The 15,356-nt window shown below is 46.9% G+C and overlaps 1 protein-coding gene across 7 annotated transcripts in view; it reads left to right on the top strand.

Moving 5' to 3' along the window:
• Positions 1-15,356, top strand: part of LOC108041325 (teneurin-m) — a 115,247-nt gene that overhangs the window by 54,853 nt on the left and 45,038 nt on the right. For all 7 annotated transcript variants that reach the window (XM_017119218.2, XM_044458796.1, XM_044458798.1 and 4 more), the window contains exon 2: positions 13,204-13,383. In XM_017119218.2, the coding sequence (XP_016974707.2) occupies positions 13,204-13,383 (180 nt within the window). The remainder of the gene's footprint in view (positions 1-13,203; positions 13,384-15,356) is intronic.

Here is a 15,356-nt window from a genome sequence, read left to right as displayed (position 1 = left end):
TGGGTGGCAGTGGCAAGGACTTGCGAAAACTTTTCATCATTTCATTCTGCTCGACTACAATTATCCGAAAAAGCTCAAGTTCAGATGGGGGTGGGTGCTCTGGAGAGTCCTTCAAGGCATCATCAATCTCCCTTAGCCGCGTAAGCAAAAATGGCGGACAGGAAACAAAACTTATCAATTACAATGGACACTACACTGAGACACACACGCATAAATCCCGCAAATACATGTCATATTTAAAAAGCCAATGGTCAGGCCAAAAGCGATCCACACAAAAGCGTTGGGCGCCCTTGGCTTTGTCATAGATTCTCGTTAAAGAGGAAGGGAGGAGGCTTCCGACTGCCGTCTACACTCTCCGGATCTCTTTGTGGGCTGCATTTGAGTTATGACTTAAGCTGACATTTCATTAGTGAGCATTAAGTGTTCTGCGAATGAGTTCAACAACAGCGGCGCTGTCATCGTGACTACTAGATGGGGAAAGGGGGCTCTGAACGTGGAGCTAAAGAGAAGCTGAGTGCTGCAGAGTCTGCTGGTTCCATTGCCTCTTATCCAGCGCTGCCCTTGGTTTAATTAGTCGCTGTCCGGCTGGCCATAATGCGGCATTCACAAGAAAGCGTTGACCCAGTTCTCTGCAGGCAGTTTCCCATCCTGCGCAGCCTCGTCTCCTCTATTAATTAAACACGTTATTTATCAAAGGGGGAAGGGCTTAAACCTCGAACAGGCAGCAAACTAAACCAATGTTAATTATTTGTTTATCGATTTAAAGCCCATTCACTGCTCGTAGGTATTTACTTAATAACCCCAGAAACTAAAAGCGATTTGACCCAGCCAACAACAATGCGTGAATCGCGCAGAAAGAACGGGTATGAAAAAATACAATTCAAATTCAAAAGAAATGAGCCTGGCCCAGGTCCTGCTCAAGTGGGCCACTCGAGTGGTTGGCACCGCCACTTGGAACTGAATGGAGCTGACCACGAACCGACTCAATGGCGGACTGGCTGGCTGAATGAATGAATGGGGAAGTGAACGAATGAACGATTTGCATGCACACAAAACATTTGCGCAAAACCGGGAAGCACAAAAAATGTGCAAGCCAAGGAAAAGCGAAGGAGAAGGGGCGGAGGGGGGCGAGCAAGGAGTTGGGGCAGCAGGAAGAAGGAAGGACTCGACTCCACTGCAGGTCAATTAATTAAGGCTAAATTAAGTGCAGCTGTGTAGTGGTCGAGTGAAGGATCTCCGGCTCCTGCCCCAGCTGCTGCTGCTTAGCGATTCGAGTGGCAAGATTATAAGCTCGGACCAAGCCCAAGCATAAGGCATAAATCCTTGGGCGGACCCCCCAGTTCCTGAGCTCCGTGGCTGCTCGGAAACGGTTTAGTTCGTTGACCGGAAGTTGGGCAACAAAAGTGTGCTGAAAGTGGTGGGCACTGCCAAGTCTGTGAGGCTCCAGTCCTCCAGTCCTCGCTGGAGTCCTGGCATGTGCAGATAAGCCGGCCTGCATTTGTATGCGTCGGTTTGGCTCTAGACCTCGGCTGAGGGCGGGGAAGGGGCCTATCGGAACTGTTTTGGCATACAAATGAACTCTCAAATTGACAGAGAAACATGGACAGGAAATGCAGGGCAGCCAAATCTGGGGCACCTTCCCGATAAGAAGTAGTTGGAGGGCTTTGGCGAATCAAGCCACTCACCCATGCTGATCGCACCTCATAAAGATCCATTTTAGCTGCTCCGAAAGCGAAGTCTTGAACCCACGCAGCATCTCCTCGAGAGCGAACAATGACTGCAGTAATGCCGCAATAAACATAATGATAACCCAACAACAACAGATAACGACAAGCACAATAAAACTCAATAAGCAAATAAAGTAGCCGAGACAGCGGGAGCGGTCAGTGGGGAAACCGCGTCAAATTTGCATGCATTCTAAAGAAGGAAAGGGTAGGGCGGGCTGCAATTTATGACGGCGGAGGCACTGGACAATTGACTTGCCCCGTGGCATTGTAGGTGTACCGGCAGCAGGAGTGGGAGCAGGAGCAGGAGCTGCGGCAGGGAAGATGTCTGCAAAATGTTTGCAGCGATAAATTAAAGCGAACTAACTAACCGCAGCAGAGCGGAGGAGCTGCAACTGCAACAAGATAATGGCAAATGAAGCCGTAGGAGTTGCATGAAGGCGGTCGCTAGCCCCCCTCCAACATGATGCGCATTCAAATGAGAACGAAGCTGGCCACGTGACACGCCAGTGGAGAATGACCGGAGAATGCCCCACACGAGCGGCTTATCACGATCTCCTCACGCTGGCATCTTCTCCAGGGAAGGGGAACCCACACGGAGGCTCGTTCATTCAAATTGCTGCTCCTCCCGGCGTGGTCATTGTTTGAAGCTCCGTTTCGTCCGCTGCGCCTGCGCAGTAATTTATTTCATTTATATTTCCCATTCCGCCTCTCATGCTGCGTTTTTATTATCATTGCATAAGCAAAAAATGTGAATACGCCTCGCATTGTTGGACGCGTAACTGGAAACTTCAACTCGCGGCTTTCGAAGCCAGAAATCCAGAAAGCCAGAAAGCCATTAGTTGGAGACCTCGACTCGTGTTCCTTGTTGCCCGCTGCCAGTTCCTTGTCTGACATGTGCTTGCGGCTACTGTACACGACTGCAGGAACGGAGAGGAGAAGGCGGAGGCGGAGGACTGGCGTGGATGCTTCCTACGCAGAACTGAGCCTGAGAATCGCTGATTTCCTGGGGGCTGCCAAAAGGTTTCTCTGCTGTTCGTTCTGTTCTGACGAGGCCTGATATGGATGTTTGGTCGGAGCAGCTTTTGATTGGTTTTCTGGGCGGCCAACAGGTTGAACTGCAGCTTATGCAACAGTCGGGGAGGTGGAGCAGGTTGCTGGGCCACCTGCTGTGAGCCAAATCGAAGGAAAACTGCATTTTTATCAAATAATTCAGTCAAATTTCTCCCTAGCGATAGCATTTGCATATCAATTCGAAAACCATTTCACAGTTTCATGCTGCGCGACCCACAGATTCCAGTATAAATAAACGATAATTGGCCGGTGGAGCGGTGGAGCGGGGGAAATAGAGACAAAAAGTGGGGCTGCAAGTGTCAGGCAGCATGACAGTTGACATCTTTCACGAATCCCGCTCCCTTGTGTTATCGCTGATATCGATGGGGCATCTTGTTGGCTGCAGCTAATTTCTTCTCACTTCTCGTGTTATGTAAACCAAGCTGGTTTCCATTTTCCATCGTTAGCATCACAATGGTGGCAGAAGAGTTATGAAAGCTGTAAGCATTCATTTGGAAGACATTTAAATTAATTTGAGCCATATTCGCTGGACAAGAAAACGAAAGTTGGAATTTCGAGTAATTGCAACATTTTTCAATCTGATGCACGCGTATATTTTAATTTTCCCATTTAAATCTTCTGGCTGAACAAATGCCTTTGATTCTCGATGTCACTTGGCTATAACATATGCTGCCAAAAACAGGATTCCCAGCTAAATAAAATTCATCAAAAAATAGTCATATTTATAAATGTGCAGACACATTCACAAATAAACAACAATTGTTTGCAATGCATTACAATAAAATGGTGTGAAGCGATTTCTGCATCTGACAGTGGCACAAAAACACCCAAAAAGAAACAAATGCAAGGGTTAAATAAAATAAATAAACCAAATGCGGTTAGCCGCAGTGTGTAACAAATTAAATTATTGCACCAGCAATCAGCAACAGAAATTTAATACGACATGGAGAAATGAATTGTCTGTCAATAAGTTTGAATTTAAAGCTCTTTTAGTATTTACCAAGGAAATTACCTTGTTCCGACATCTTTTTATTCAATTCATCAGGAATGTTTGATGAGCTTAAACTGGGCATTCTCCTCCACATACAACTGTTTTCGAAATAATTAATGGATAGAGCCAACCAACTCTTTCTGGTTTGTTTATGCTTTTTCTTCCCCCACTGCACTGGCAGCTCACTTTCGTTTTAAAGCTGCCAGGTGAAGCCAATAAGCCAAAGTAACTGGGTAAACACATGTCCCAGCACCAGCACCCAAATGGCCAACAATTTTTAAACAAGATAGAAAACACCCGGGAACACATGTACACAAAGATACACCCGCACTCACGCACACAGACCCCAGCACAGACTTAAACTCTGGGAAAATAGTTTCAATAAAGGCAGCAGCAGCAGAGGCAGAGGCAGATGCAGCAAACAAGCTTGCTACACGTGTTGGTGGCTGGCCACGCCCACTAACCCGCCGCTACACCCGCCCCCGCCTCTTGCCATTGTTATTATTTATGCGAGCCAAACAGCAGCTTCCGTTTGTGCCACATGCGGCTGGCGGAGGCATGCAGCCGCTGGAGGGACGGTGGGTGGTCAGGAACTCGGGACAACGGACTACGGACTACGGACCACGGGGCCAGGAGAACACGGAAAGGAAGCGGAGAGCATTTAAAAAATGCACGCAGCGAAGGCCTTGACTGCAATATGTTGCCTAACAGCAGGCGCCCTAGCTGCATTTTTATAGATTTTTTTACCAGGTCAGCAGAGCAGACAAGCAAGGGGGGAGTGGTGGGTCGAGGGGCTTGTGTCGCCTCGTCGTTGGCTTGTTTAACATTTTCAACAATTTCCTTAATCATGGGCTAGGAACACAGCTGCAGCGCTCACTACCCCCTTGCATGCCATTAAAAGTCAACTGTTAGTTTGCCCGCGAGTGTGTGAGTACGCGCCTCAAGTTATGCTGCATTTGGTGGCTGTTGGTGTTGCCTCTGCAACATTTTAATTGCTTTACATAATGCAGCAGCGCTGGTTGCAGTTTGGGCTGCGGTTCCTTATTTAATGTTCGTTTCTCAGCAAGTTTTCATTATTTTTAATTGTTTGTGCAACCGTGTGTGTTGGCACTAAAAAATAAGGCAAGGCTTAATTGCTAAATTTATTTTCGAAAAAAAAACCAATCAAAGCGGCGGAACCTTTTGAATTGAGTATAACGATTTGACTGGTAAATTAGAGGGAATGGCTGTGTCCTTGCCGCCTGGCCACACACTACTCTTTCCATTCGTCAACATCATTATTCACATGCCTCACAGCCTCTCCTGGGCCAACTTTACTGCTCTGCTCGTAGCATAATTACCGGGATGAAACTTTTCGCTTGCAGCGGCTCCTGCTTCGCCCGTTCCACCTTCACCAAACAGGATCAGCATGAGCAACACCAGCAGGCAGAAGTAAACTTGAAAAATTCTGGGCAGAGGCAAAAGTTTTTCAAGACGTTCAGAGCTCAGAAACAGAAGCAGAAACATTAATAAAACCGCAAGTTTCCACCCCTTGAAGGCAGGAAAAAAGAAACTGAAAGTTTCGCCACTTTTCAATTTTCGGAGCACTTCAACTCCCCCTTCCATCAGGGTCAGTTCGAGAGTGCAGAGCCAGTCGAAACTGAAGATGGAAAAGAACTTCAAAAATTTAACGACTCTCCAAAGCCCACTAAAAGCTAGAGATGAAGGAATCCGGAAAAAGAGCATTGCTGGAAATTTAAATTATATTAGGGAAAATGAAGGGCCTTCAAGACCCTCCCTCCGCCACACGGACTTTTGCCATCAGAGCGAGTAATAAATAAACAAAACGACAAAGCTCAAAGCTGAAAATCTACACAAAGAGCCACTTGACCAGGGCAGAAGCTATTGAGAGTAGAAAGGCGACATGGAAATAGAACGAAAACTTCGCTTTCAAGTCGCTCCAATTAAAGTTGCCCAGAGATGGGAACAGATCCAGCCCGCCCCTTTTCTCCTCCCCGATTTTCCCACATTCGTAACGCGAAACTTGTAATGTATACATGGCAAACATTCCATCAAAAAAAAACCCCACCTCACCGACTTCCAAGCGCCTCCCCCGAAAAGTTTTCCATGTACTCGCATTATTCTCTTACTTGCCCCACGTGACGAGAAGTTTTCCACTCTCTGATGCTTTGTTGTTGGACTTCGATAATGATTTGTTGTTGTTGCCCAGCTCGTTCATGTTTCGCGTTTGCATAGCAACTTTTGTCAGATGGCAAATTGAATGAGATTGCTGCCAAAGATGGAATCCAATTAGAATTTGAATCAAAATAGAAAAGTTCCTTTGAACGAGAAGCGGAAAAAATACGAGCACGAGAGCATTAAAATTGTTCTAATTGCTTCAACCAGTTGGGAATTCTAAAGGCATCCAGAATTGTTTGTCTCTCGTAAAGTCCCCATTTCTCCCAGGCAGCCATTGTTCAAGGGAAAACAAAGAAAAGAGCTCACCAAGAAGAATAAGAAGGCCATATCTGTCCACAAACTAAACCCTCGAGTGGCCCGAACACACACAAATGCAAGGGAAACCGAGCCAAATAGCTGGGTTAGGTTAGGTCATGTTGTCAGCTTGTTGCACTTGGCCCGAGGCTCATTAATAGAGCGATTATTTTTCCTCTATTTTGTCCACACACCCGCATGTACAGTTGCGGTGGATATATTAGCACTGAGAATTTACTTTGACTTTCAAAAATAATTTCTAATTATGTATATATAATTCTTGTATTCTCAAGAAAATATAGATTGTTCGTCTTCCAAAAATGTATTTAACTGCTTAACTATTTCTAAAACTTAAAATAAGGACGACCTCTGTTTTTGTGAAGTGCCCCTTTTCTTGACCGCAACTGTATGGACTCGTATGGGTGTGTCACACTTGACTTGTGTCGCGTCGCCTCCTCGGGCCGCTTGTTGACACTCATTGAGACAAAAGTGCTTAACTGCCTGCACTTTTCCGACGGCTGCAAGAGCAGCAAGCTAAGGAAACTACGAATTCTCCCACTCCTGTCGGTTATTCTCTTTCGCTTTTATCCACTTGCTTTTAAGTTTTCCCTTCACACACACACACATACACGTAAATATAAAGCTTTTATTTTCTGCTTAATTTGTTTGTAGGCTTTTGTGTTGTGGATGCCAAAGAGTGTCAGACAATGATGGCTGCCTCCCACCGCCACGCTCTGCGAAAATGTGTTGCATAACTGAAGGCGTTCGCGAAAAATGTCAAGCACCTCGGCTGGCATTACGACACGTACAGCGAAGAAGGTTAAGCACGCCTGACACCGCCGTGAATTATGGCGAACCGAGGCGCAGAGACAGCGAAAGCAGGCGGGAAAGAAATGGCCTGAAAAGTGTGTGTTTTGGCCCCTTGGCTGCCACTTTGAAATGTTAATGAGCCGCAAGCAAATGTCAGTTATCTATAGCCTACTTTCGGTCGGCATCCGGCACAAACTTTTCGCTGCATTTCCTCCTCCGAAAAGGCCACCCACATACCCTTGCCAAAGGAGCACTTATAATTTCGGTGTAATTTCCAGCGAATCAAATGGCAAAAGGCAACGGAATGGCGAAGGGTCGACGTCGACCCACTTTTGCAGCAACTTCCACTGGCAACTTGCATTGGGAAATGTGTCAAATAAAGCGTTAAATTAGATTTCAGTTTCGCCGCTTTTTCCACCATTCATTTGCCCGAAAACTTTTGACTACTGGGCTGCGTCGGAGCAAATAAATCTTCAGAACTTGCAATTTTCAGAAACTGTCACTTGACGTTTATTACGTTCCCGCTTGACAAAGAGCCAGAAGTTATGCCAGGCTTACAATTGAGTTGGCGCTTTAAGGCTTAAAGAATTTTCGGGTGGCCGAAAGGGGTGGCGACGCTTACCTACACGACACGACAAAGTAAAACCGCAAAGTATGCGACACACAGAGCTGAGCGGAGAGACGTCGTCTAATAGGATTAGCGGGGTGGGGGCACTTGCCACTAAGTAGGAGAGCTTCGGGCTGGGGCGAAGTGAAAAAATGAACTCAAATCGGCTGGCTTGCGGTTCCGGGCCGTCGTCTGCTGAACTTTGCATGCCACAAAATCAATTAAGCAGCGTCGCGTTTCGTCTCTCCGTGGGGAAAGACTATCAAAAGCTGTCAGAGTTAGTTTTGGGTGGATGGCTCCCAAGCAAACCGGGTCACTGCTGAAATTAGATTAGCCCCGCCGCAAAGGGTGCTGCAGCTCTAGAAGGATTTATCAGCATTCGGGGGCGGGAACACGCCTCCCCTGAGGGATCCGTAGCAACACAACATGGCAGAAAACAGGCTCGAATCAAAGTTTGATCCTCGCCAGCAGCAGAAACCCGGCCCTTACTAAGACTGAGGTTAACTAGCACACAAAATTGAAACTAAAGCAAACAAAGCGTCAACTTCTTGTTTTTCTTCGCCGGCTCCTTCTTTCTGTTTCTGTTTCTGCCGGTGCTCAGCTCTGCTCTGCTTTTGGCCCGTTAAAATATTCGCATCGCGTGCCTTTGGCTTTTTACCTTTATGTCGTGTTCAGCATTAGCGTAGCTCCTTGCTCCTCCTTGGCTCTATCTCAATCCCGGTCGCCTGGATCCGTCGACACATGAAACGTGACTAAGCTGACAATTGTGTCGAAGTAAATCCAAGTTTTGTGAGCCCGACTAAATAAATCTCCTAGGCGAGCGCAAAACTTTGACAAACAAAGATTGTGGATGCGCAGGGCTTTGCAAATGACGCACAATGGCCCGTCTGCATGTGTGAGTGGGGCGGTACACGACAGGCGACATAAATAGTTGGGCAGGCTGGGGCTCCAGCTTCAGCTTTAGCTTCAGGTTTGGCAGGGCCTGGACTCAAATTTAATAAACTGTACACAATCACCTATGCAAAGGAATCGCTTGACCGGACCGGCACAAGGAACTCCCGACTAAGTTTTGACAACGTCGTGCGAGTGTGTGTGGCTGCTCTATTTATATGTCAATCGCAGGCGGTGCAAACACACGGACACGCACAGAGATACAAAGCTGGGCGGATGCTTTGGTGCAAGTGTAAACAGGGACTGTGGACCAGGGGGCGGACGCGCACACGCATACAGATGGCCCGCATTATGCTATGGCCCTGCCCCTGGGGGTCAAGGGTGGGGGGACAGGTCAAACTCGGCCTGTAACTGGATGCAATCACACACCCAGGGCTCTAATACACAGACACGCTATAAACAAAGCGTCCAATTGTCAGTTTAGGCGCCTTTTGTTTGCTCCTCTTTGCGTCTACCCTGCTGTCTGTGGCTGCTGCTTATCAACAAAATGGCAGCAGTAGCAGCAACAGCAGCCTTTGCCAGAGGAACAGCAGTGCAACACAAAAAAAAATGATTTCTGCACTACATTGCGTATACGCAGCGTGGCTTACATGTGCACTTGCATTTATTCATTGCTATTTTGTGTGGTCTGCGTGCTTTTACCTGTCATCATAGCTGTCTCTCTGGATTACTGTTATTATTGATGGTGCTGGGAGTTTTGCTGCAATGTAATGAGCTAGAAAACAGAATTCTCCATCGATTAAGCGATTGTCATCACCTTTTCCGGGCCCTGACTGCAATGCAATTTCCCGCTTGGCATCTTTATCTTTCGTTTCTCACTCACTTAACTCGGGCAGAGGGAAAACAGAACAATTGCAGAACGAAACTGTAGTTAAGAAGCGCTTCAGCAGTTGTCAGTCTGCGCCGCCCACCTGGGAACGCGTAAGGACCTGCTCCGGAGTCCGGACCCGGCTCAGGTCGCCTCATTTTCATTACTCCAGCCCAGCTTCACCTTCACGCTCGTCCCTCTGCTGGCAGCAATTCATGCTTAACTGACATTTCAGCTGTCATACCAAAAGTGTTTTACATTTCTCTCTCGTCAAGGGAGCCAGGAGCAGAGGAAGAACTTGCCTCTGCCGAAGGTGTTGGCATGCCCCCGCTGCCCATTGTTGGCATGCCACAAGCAGCTGGTGTCGCTTTTCGATCCCCGCACTCCGCCACCCAGCCCTTAATTTAATTAACATATTTCACTCGGCAGCTCGTGCTCGAGCTGCTTGAATGTTTTCATTCTTGGCCCGATTGTATCCTTAATTGAAGCTTTCCTGGACTTCTTCTATACGGCACTTTTTAAAATTGTCTTCAGTTTAGCAAGGAATATGCGAAATACTTTTCGGCATTTTCGCTGATTTTACATTTCGGTTTGTGGCTGCCTTTTTTTCTGCTGAGTGCATTATAAAAGCATTAAAATGCAAGCCAAAAAAGGATAGCCAAAAGTTGGGAGCATAGAAAGGGAAGCAGAAGGAGACAAAGCAAGCGCAGCAGGAAAATTCGCTTTGTCACATACACACTGGGGGAAACATTTGGCCCCGCAGCCCCCACCACCGCCCTTGGTTATCACTAAAGCTCGCCCCGCTTTTTCATGCTCCGTCTGACGAAATGCCATTACACATTTTGCGTTCCCTAAAATCAGCAGCAGCAACAACTACAGCTCCAGCTTCGCAACAGCTACAACTACAACGCATTCGCATTCAAAATGACAACGGCAACAGAAGCGCCAGCAGAGGAACAACAACAGGAGCAACACAAACAAACAGCGGAGGGGAAAAATAAACGCTGGGGGTTGTAGAAATGAAGATAAGCTGCTTATCAGCGCCATTCCCAGTAGTTGCCCGTTGTTCGTTCGCCAGGGCCTGCTTCTGCCACAGCCTCCACCGCATCCCGTCCCATCCCATCCCATCCTGCCACTTCTGCTCCTTCTTCTTGCCTCCGACTGCGCTTTAAGTGGTCGCTTGGCATTCGCATTGGCTCCCGGTTCATGGCAGCTCCTCTACGCCTGTCTGCATGTGGATATAAATGCGGATGGGGATGGGATGTGGATGTGGATGCGGATGTGGATGTGGATGTGGATGCGGATGCCAACTGGCAGGCAAACAGGCGACAGCAGCCACGACCAGTGCAGAATCCTCTCTGTTAGCCACTTTCGTTTGGCCCCCAACGTGGCCATTGTCATCGCTGTTGTCTTTTTTTGCCATTTGGCTAAGCCCTTGACTTGGCCAAGCCGAGGGGATCGACCAGAAGATACCCTTTGATATGGCATATTAGCTTTGCAAATGTGCCAAGTTTTGTTTTCAAATTAGAGTGAATGTGGCAGTCGAAGTTTGGTCACTGCCTAAGAAACTCGCATCCAAATGTAAAACAATTTTTTTTGCTCGATTGAAGCAGATTCATTAATTCATTTTTATAATTTTTGGAATATTATAATACATTACTATACATTATTATAATACATTATTATTTCAAGTCCCTGATAATTAAAACATTTGTTTTTCTAAAGTACCAACATGCCCACCAGATATGCACTGAAAGAATTGACATTTCCTCTTGCTTAATATTAAACTAATGCATGCAGCACGCCACAAGCTCCTCTCCATTACCCCTCCTCAGATCTTATGTGTATTTAAATGACGCCATGGCCTGTGCATGCAAATGGGGCTTGGTTAGCTACTTTAGCTTAACTTTTGCGCTTGATGACGATTTAATTGGAGGGCAATGCAGCGTCGAGGAGTACAAATATCTTCGGCTAATGATAAGTTTTCGAACGGGACAAAGGCAAATTCCTGAATCGCGACACTCATACGCACCGGGGACCGGTCCGGCCATTTTTCAATTTCCATTTTCTGCGCTTCAACTATAAGCGCCTCAAATCCGAAATCTAATTACACGCAAGGCAAAGACAAAAGTCCACAAATATTCCCTTCCCAATTTTAATCACAGATGACCGGCAGAGCAACTTTCCTGCTGCCAATTTTGAGTGAGCATTTTTGGGGCAACTTTTGGTGCTTTTCTGCTGTGTTTAACCGCGTGAAATAATCTTTGCTGGCAGGCAGTCGGCGCCAAATCCTGCGTCCCTCCCTGTATTTGTTGTTTTTTCCCCGGCAGTTGCTATGGGGGAGCGGCGCGTTTCATTATAACGATAATGCGCAGGCCCTGCGGCAATCCCGGCAGCAGGCCGAGCATCTCGTCGAGGCAGACAAGTTGGTGTCATATTTTCCGCAGCTTAAATTTCCCACAGCCAGGCCAGTGGCCACTTGTGCGCCCAGATTCTTCTGCCCCTCTGGTCCGGCTTACGGCGGAGGCAAAAAGAGCAGCAGGAGGAACTGGAATTGTCTCGGCCTAGCGCAATGCGATTAGGGCGAAGGAGGCTCTACAAAAAGGAGCTCCCAGGACTAACTAACTAAGCCAGAGGCAGCTCACACACGCACACCGGGTCCTTAGAGGGCGGATTAGGAGGATATCGTGGGGCGGGGTGGGACGAGGGACGGAATAAGGACAACGGGACGGATACGATTTTCGCGCCCGGCAAATCTCAACAAATTTGAAATTTGTTCCTTGGCCGTTGGCGCTTCCGTTTGTTGCCGCTTTTTATTAGGCATTTTTTCCGCTGCTCTGTCCTCTTTCGCTTTTGGCGTTTGAATTTGTCGAGCATCCTGTTTGCTCGGCCCCGCCCCCGCCCCCTCCCATCCCAATCCGGATCCCCCCAACGCCGCGCTCAAAATGCTTTTTAAGCCTACAAATGAGCTTAAAATTTTCTATGCGAGTGAATGCGAATGCTTTTGAAATTTATTACAGCGCAAGAAGTGAAGAGGATAAGGGGGCACACACATACACCGACACCCTCGTTGCGGCTGAGTGTGGGTGAGTATCAAAGGCATTTCGGCACTCGATTTTCGTCGTCCTCGTTCTCATCGTCGCCTTCTCCGGCATTGAAATTTTTGAGCGCGGCAAATTGAATTTCATTTGAATGTTTTTCCCTTATTTTTATTTATATCTTGTTACTCGATTTGGAAATTGCCTCTTGCCTGGTAATTTTCAGTTTTTACAGTTTTGTATCTATTTCTACCGCCCCTCGCTTCATCGCATTTGTATTCGGGTTTCCCGGGCTTGTTTGTTTAGCAAACACCCGAAAAGGAGGGACTGCCGAAGAGGACAAATTGAATTTTCTATGCTGTTAAATAATTTCATTTCGATTTTGTTCCTTTCGCCTGATTTTTGTGCCTGGCTTTCAATGCGAACTGATTGCAGTTCCCTCCCGCCTTTTTGCCATGGCTCCATTAAATCCATTTGTAGTTTAAAAATTCACGAAATACTTTTAGTGTCAAATGTGCAATGATTTCGGCATTCACACAGTGAATGCAAAACGTTAGAGAGAGAAGCACGAAAAAATGCGATTTGTCATCGCCCATTTTTCCAGGAAGCTCCGGCTCTGAAATGCAATTAAGCTAAAAATAAGTTCTCGATTTAAGCACATCACTCGTGTGCAAATATTTTGTGGCACGCCTGACTAATGCTCCCCGTATTTTTGCAACCTTTTTCAGGCTTCCTCCTGGAAGGAGTCACGCCAACGGCACCCCCGGATGTACCGCCGCGTAATCCGACAATGAGTCGCATGCAAAATGGTCGTTTAACCGTTAACAATCCCAATGACGTTGACTTTGAGCCATCTTGTTTGGTGCGAACGCCATCGGGCAACGTTTACATTCCTAGTGGAAATCTAAGTGAGTAAAGCCCGACAGATCGCTATCTGCATACCCTACCATCTACATACAAATCCCATTTGAAAAGTGTGCCGCTCGACTGCCCTCCCGCCATCCAAAAGCTGGCTGTCTAAAAGCCTCCGCAAAGCAATTTTTCCAGCCATATGCAAATCCAACCCGCAGCGAACCCAAACCTCCCATTCCGGGGCGACCATCAAAAAGCCACTTGACTCATTTAAATGTTTAGCGCTCGCATCGTGCACAAAAATTCCATTTGCCATATTGCTATAAAAATGCAAAATAGAAAAAAAATCGAACTGGCGGAAGGGAAAAGGCCGCAGCATTTTGCAAATTTTCAGCTCTTTGTTTCCTATGCGCCATGCGCCTAAAATGCCGCCATACATTTGCCATTTATTGTTTTTCCAACAATGTTCTTGGCCTTTTTTCCTCTGGGCTCAGTTCAGTTCGGTTAGAGTTGGTTTTGTTTGTGTTTTCGCTCTATGCATATCCGCAAGCAGGCTTTAGGGATAAAAACATTCGAAAGTGGAGTGAAAATAGTTGGCAGCAGCAATGGTAACGGCAACGGCAGCCCAACAACCCGAAAAAAGCCAAACGACCGCAGGGGCCTAAACAGAAACCCGGAAAAAACTGACAAACAACTGCGGCTCGCACATGGCGGCGAATGGCCGTCGGAAGATATGATGTGAACGGGTCCTAGCTATAGGGAGAGGGCATTTACGGATATATTAATTGATTGAAACCTTACCAACGGACTTTTATCAGGCAGACCGGCGGACCGCCTTTGCAGCGGATACTTGATGCACTACGCTGGCCTGTGAGCTGCGTACACTTGGTCGCTCGCCCAGAAATATCAACAAAATGCGAGAAAGTAACGAAAATGAGTAAACAAAGCACTTTGTTTCCCTGCTACCACGCCCACCTCCCACTTCTTTCGGACGACCAGTCTCGTGCGTATACATTTGTGTAGCACACTTTCGGGCCGCCGTTGCTGCTGCTGCCTGTGTATTTGCTTTATGCCGCCTTTTGTTTTCCTTTTGCATTGTGCAAATATACACGCTCACTCACACTGCTATGGTATGTATGTCAAGCTTTGTCTTGATTCTGCTGCGTGCCTTATAATTTTCCCCACCGTCTGTGTGTGTGTGTCCCATTTTTTATCCAGAGCATTTGTTCAAGTTCTGCGAATGCGCAGCTGGGCATTTGGCTTAGTTTCTGCTGTTGCTTTCATAACTTTCGGGTTCCAGCCGATTGTGGCCTGGATTTAATGCAGTGTTTCGACCGAATTTTGTGGCACTTTAACCTGGTAACTGCACACATTCACATTCCTCGGCACATCAATGCGCCAGACGGATTTTGCATATGACACTGCCTAAGTGTTCTTTCTGGCCGCCAATTTGCATTTTGCATATCGTTTATAGGCCGTCCGACCACCCCCCTTTCTGGCCCAAAGTGCAATTAAATGACTATTTATGAAATTCTATTTGCATTTATGCATAAATTGATAAACATTCTAACCTGCCAGCCGCAAAGTATGCAGCAGAGGGGCGGGATGCCCAGCAGGGGCTCCGTTGTCATCGTAACACAAATATTGATTAAATTCTATATCAAATTGAGATTCAGGTGGCCCCGCACACACACACACGCAAACTCACACACACATGGACCTGTATGAATAAACATAAACGGCACACACAAATACATGACATTTGGCAGCGGCCTCTTCATTCGCTCCCTGTCTCCATCTCTTTCCCGCCCCAAAGCTGAGAATATTTTCATTTCAATTTTTCCACCAGTGCCAATTTTTATGGAAAATATTATTTGTTGACTTCTGGCTCCCGAAAAACGAGGAAGAGCAGAACTTGCGAATGAATGAATGAATCAGGCAGAGGGAAAAGGGGGGAGGGTGCGTTTGGCCTACGTTATTTTTCAGGAAAACTTTGTCCGTAATACGATAGCCCCCTTGCATGTAGCTT

This window comes from Drosophila rhopaloa, unplaced genomic scaffold (assembly GCF_018152115.1).
Source record: "Drosophila rhopaloa isolate 14029-0021.01 unplaced genomic scaffold, ASM1815211v1 contig_171, whole genome shotgun sequence".
Taxonomy (NCBI): domain Eukaryota; kingdom Metazoa; phylum Arthropoda; class Insecta; order Diptera; family Drosophilidae; genus Drosophila; species Drosophila rhopaloa.
This window is presented reverse-complemented; position numbering and strand designations above follow the sequence as displayed.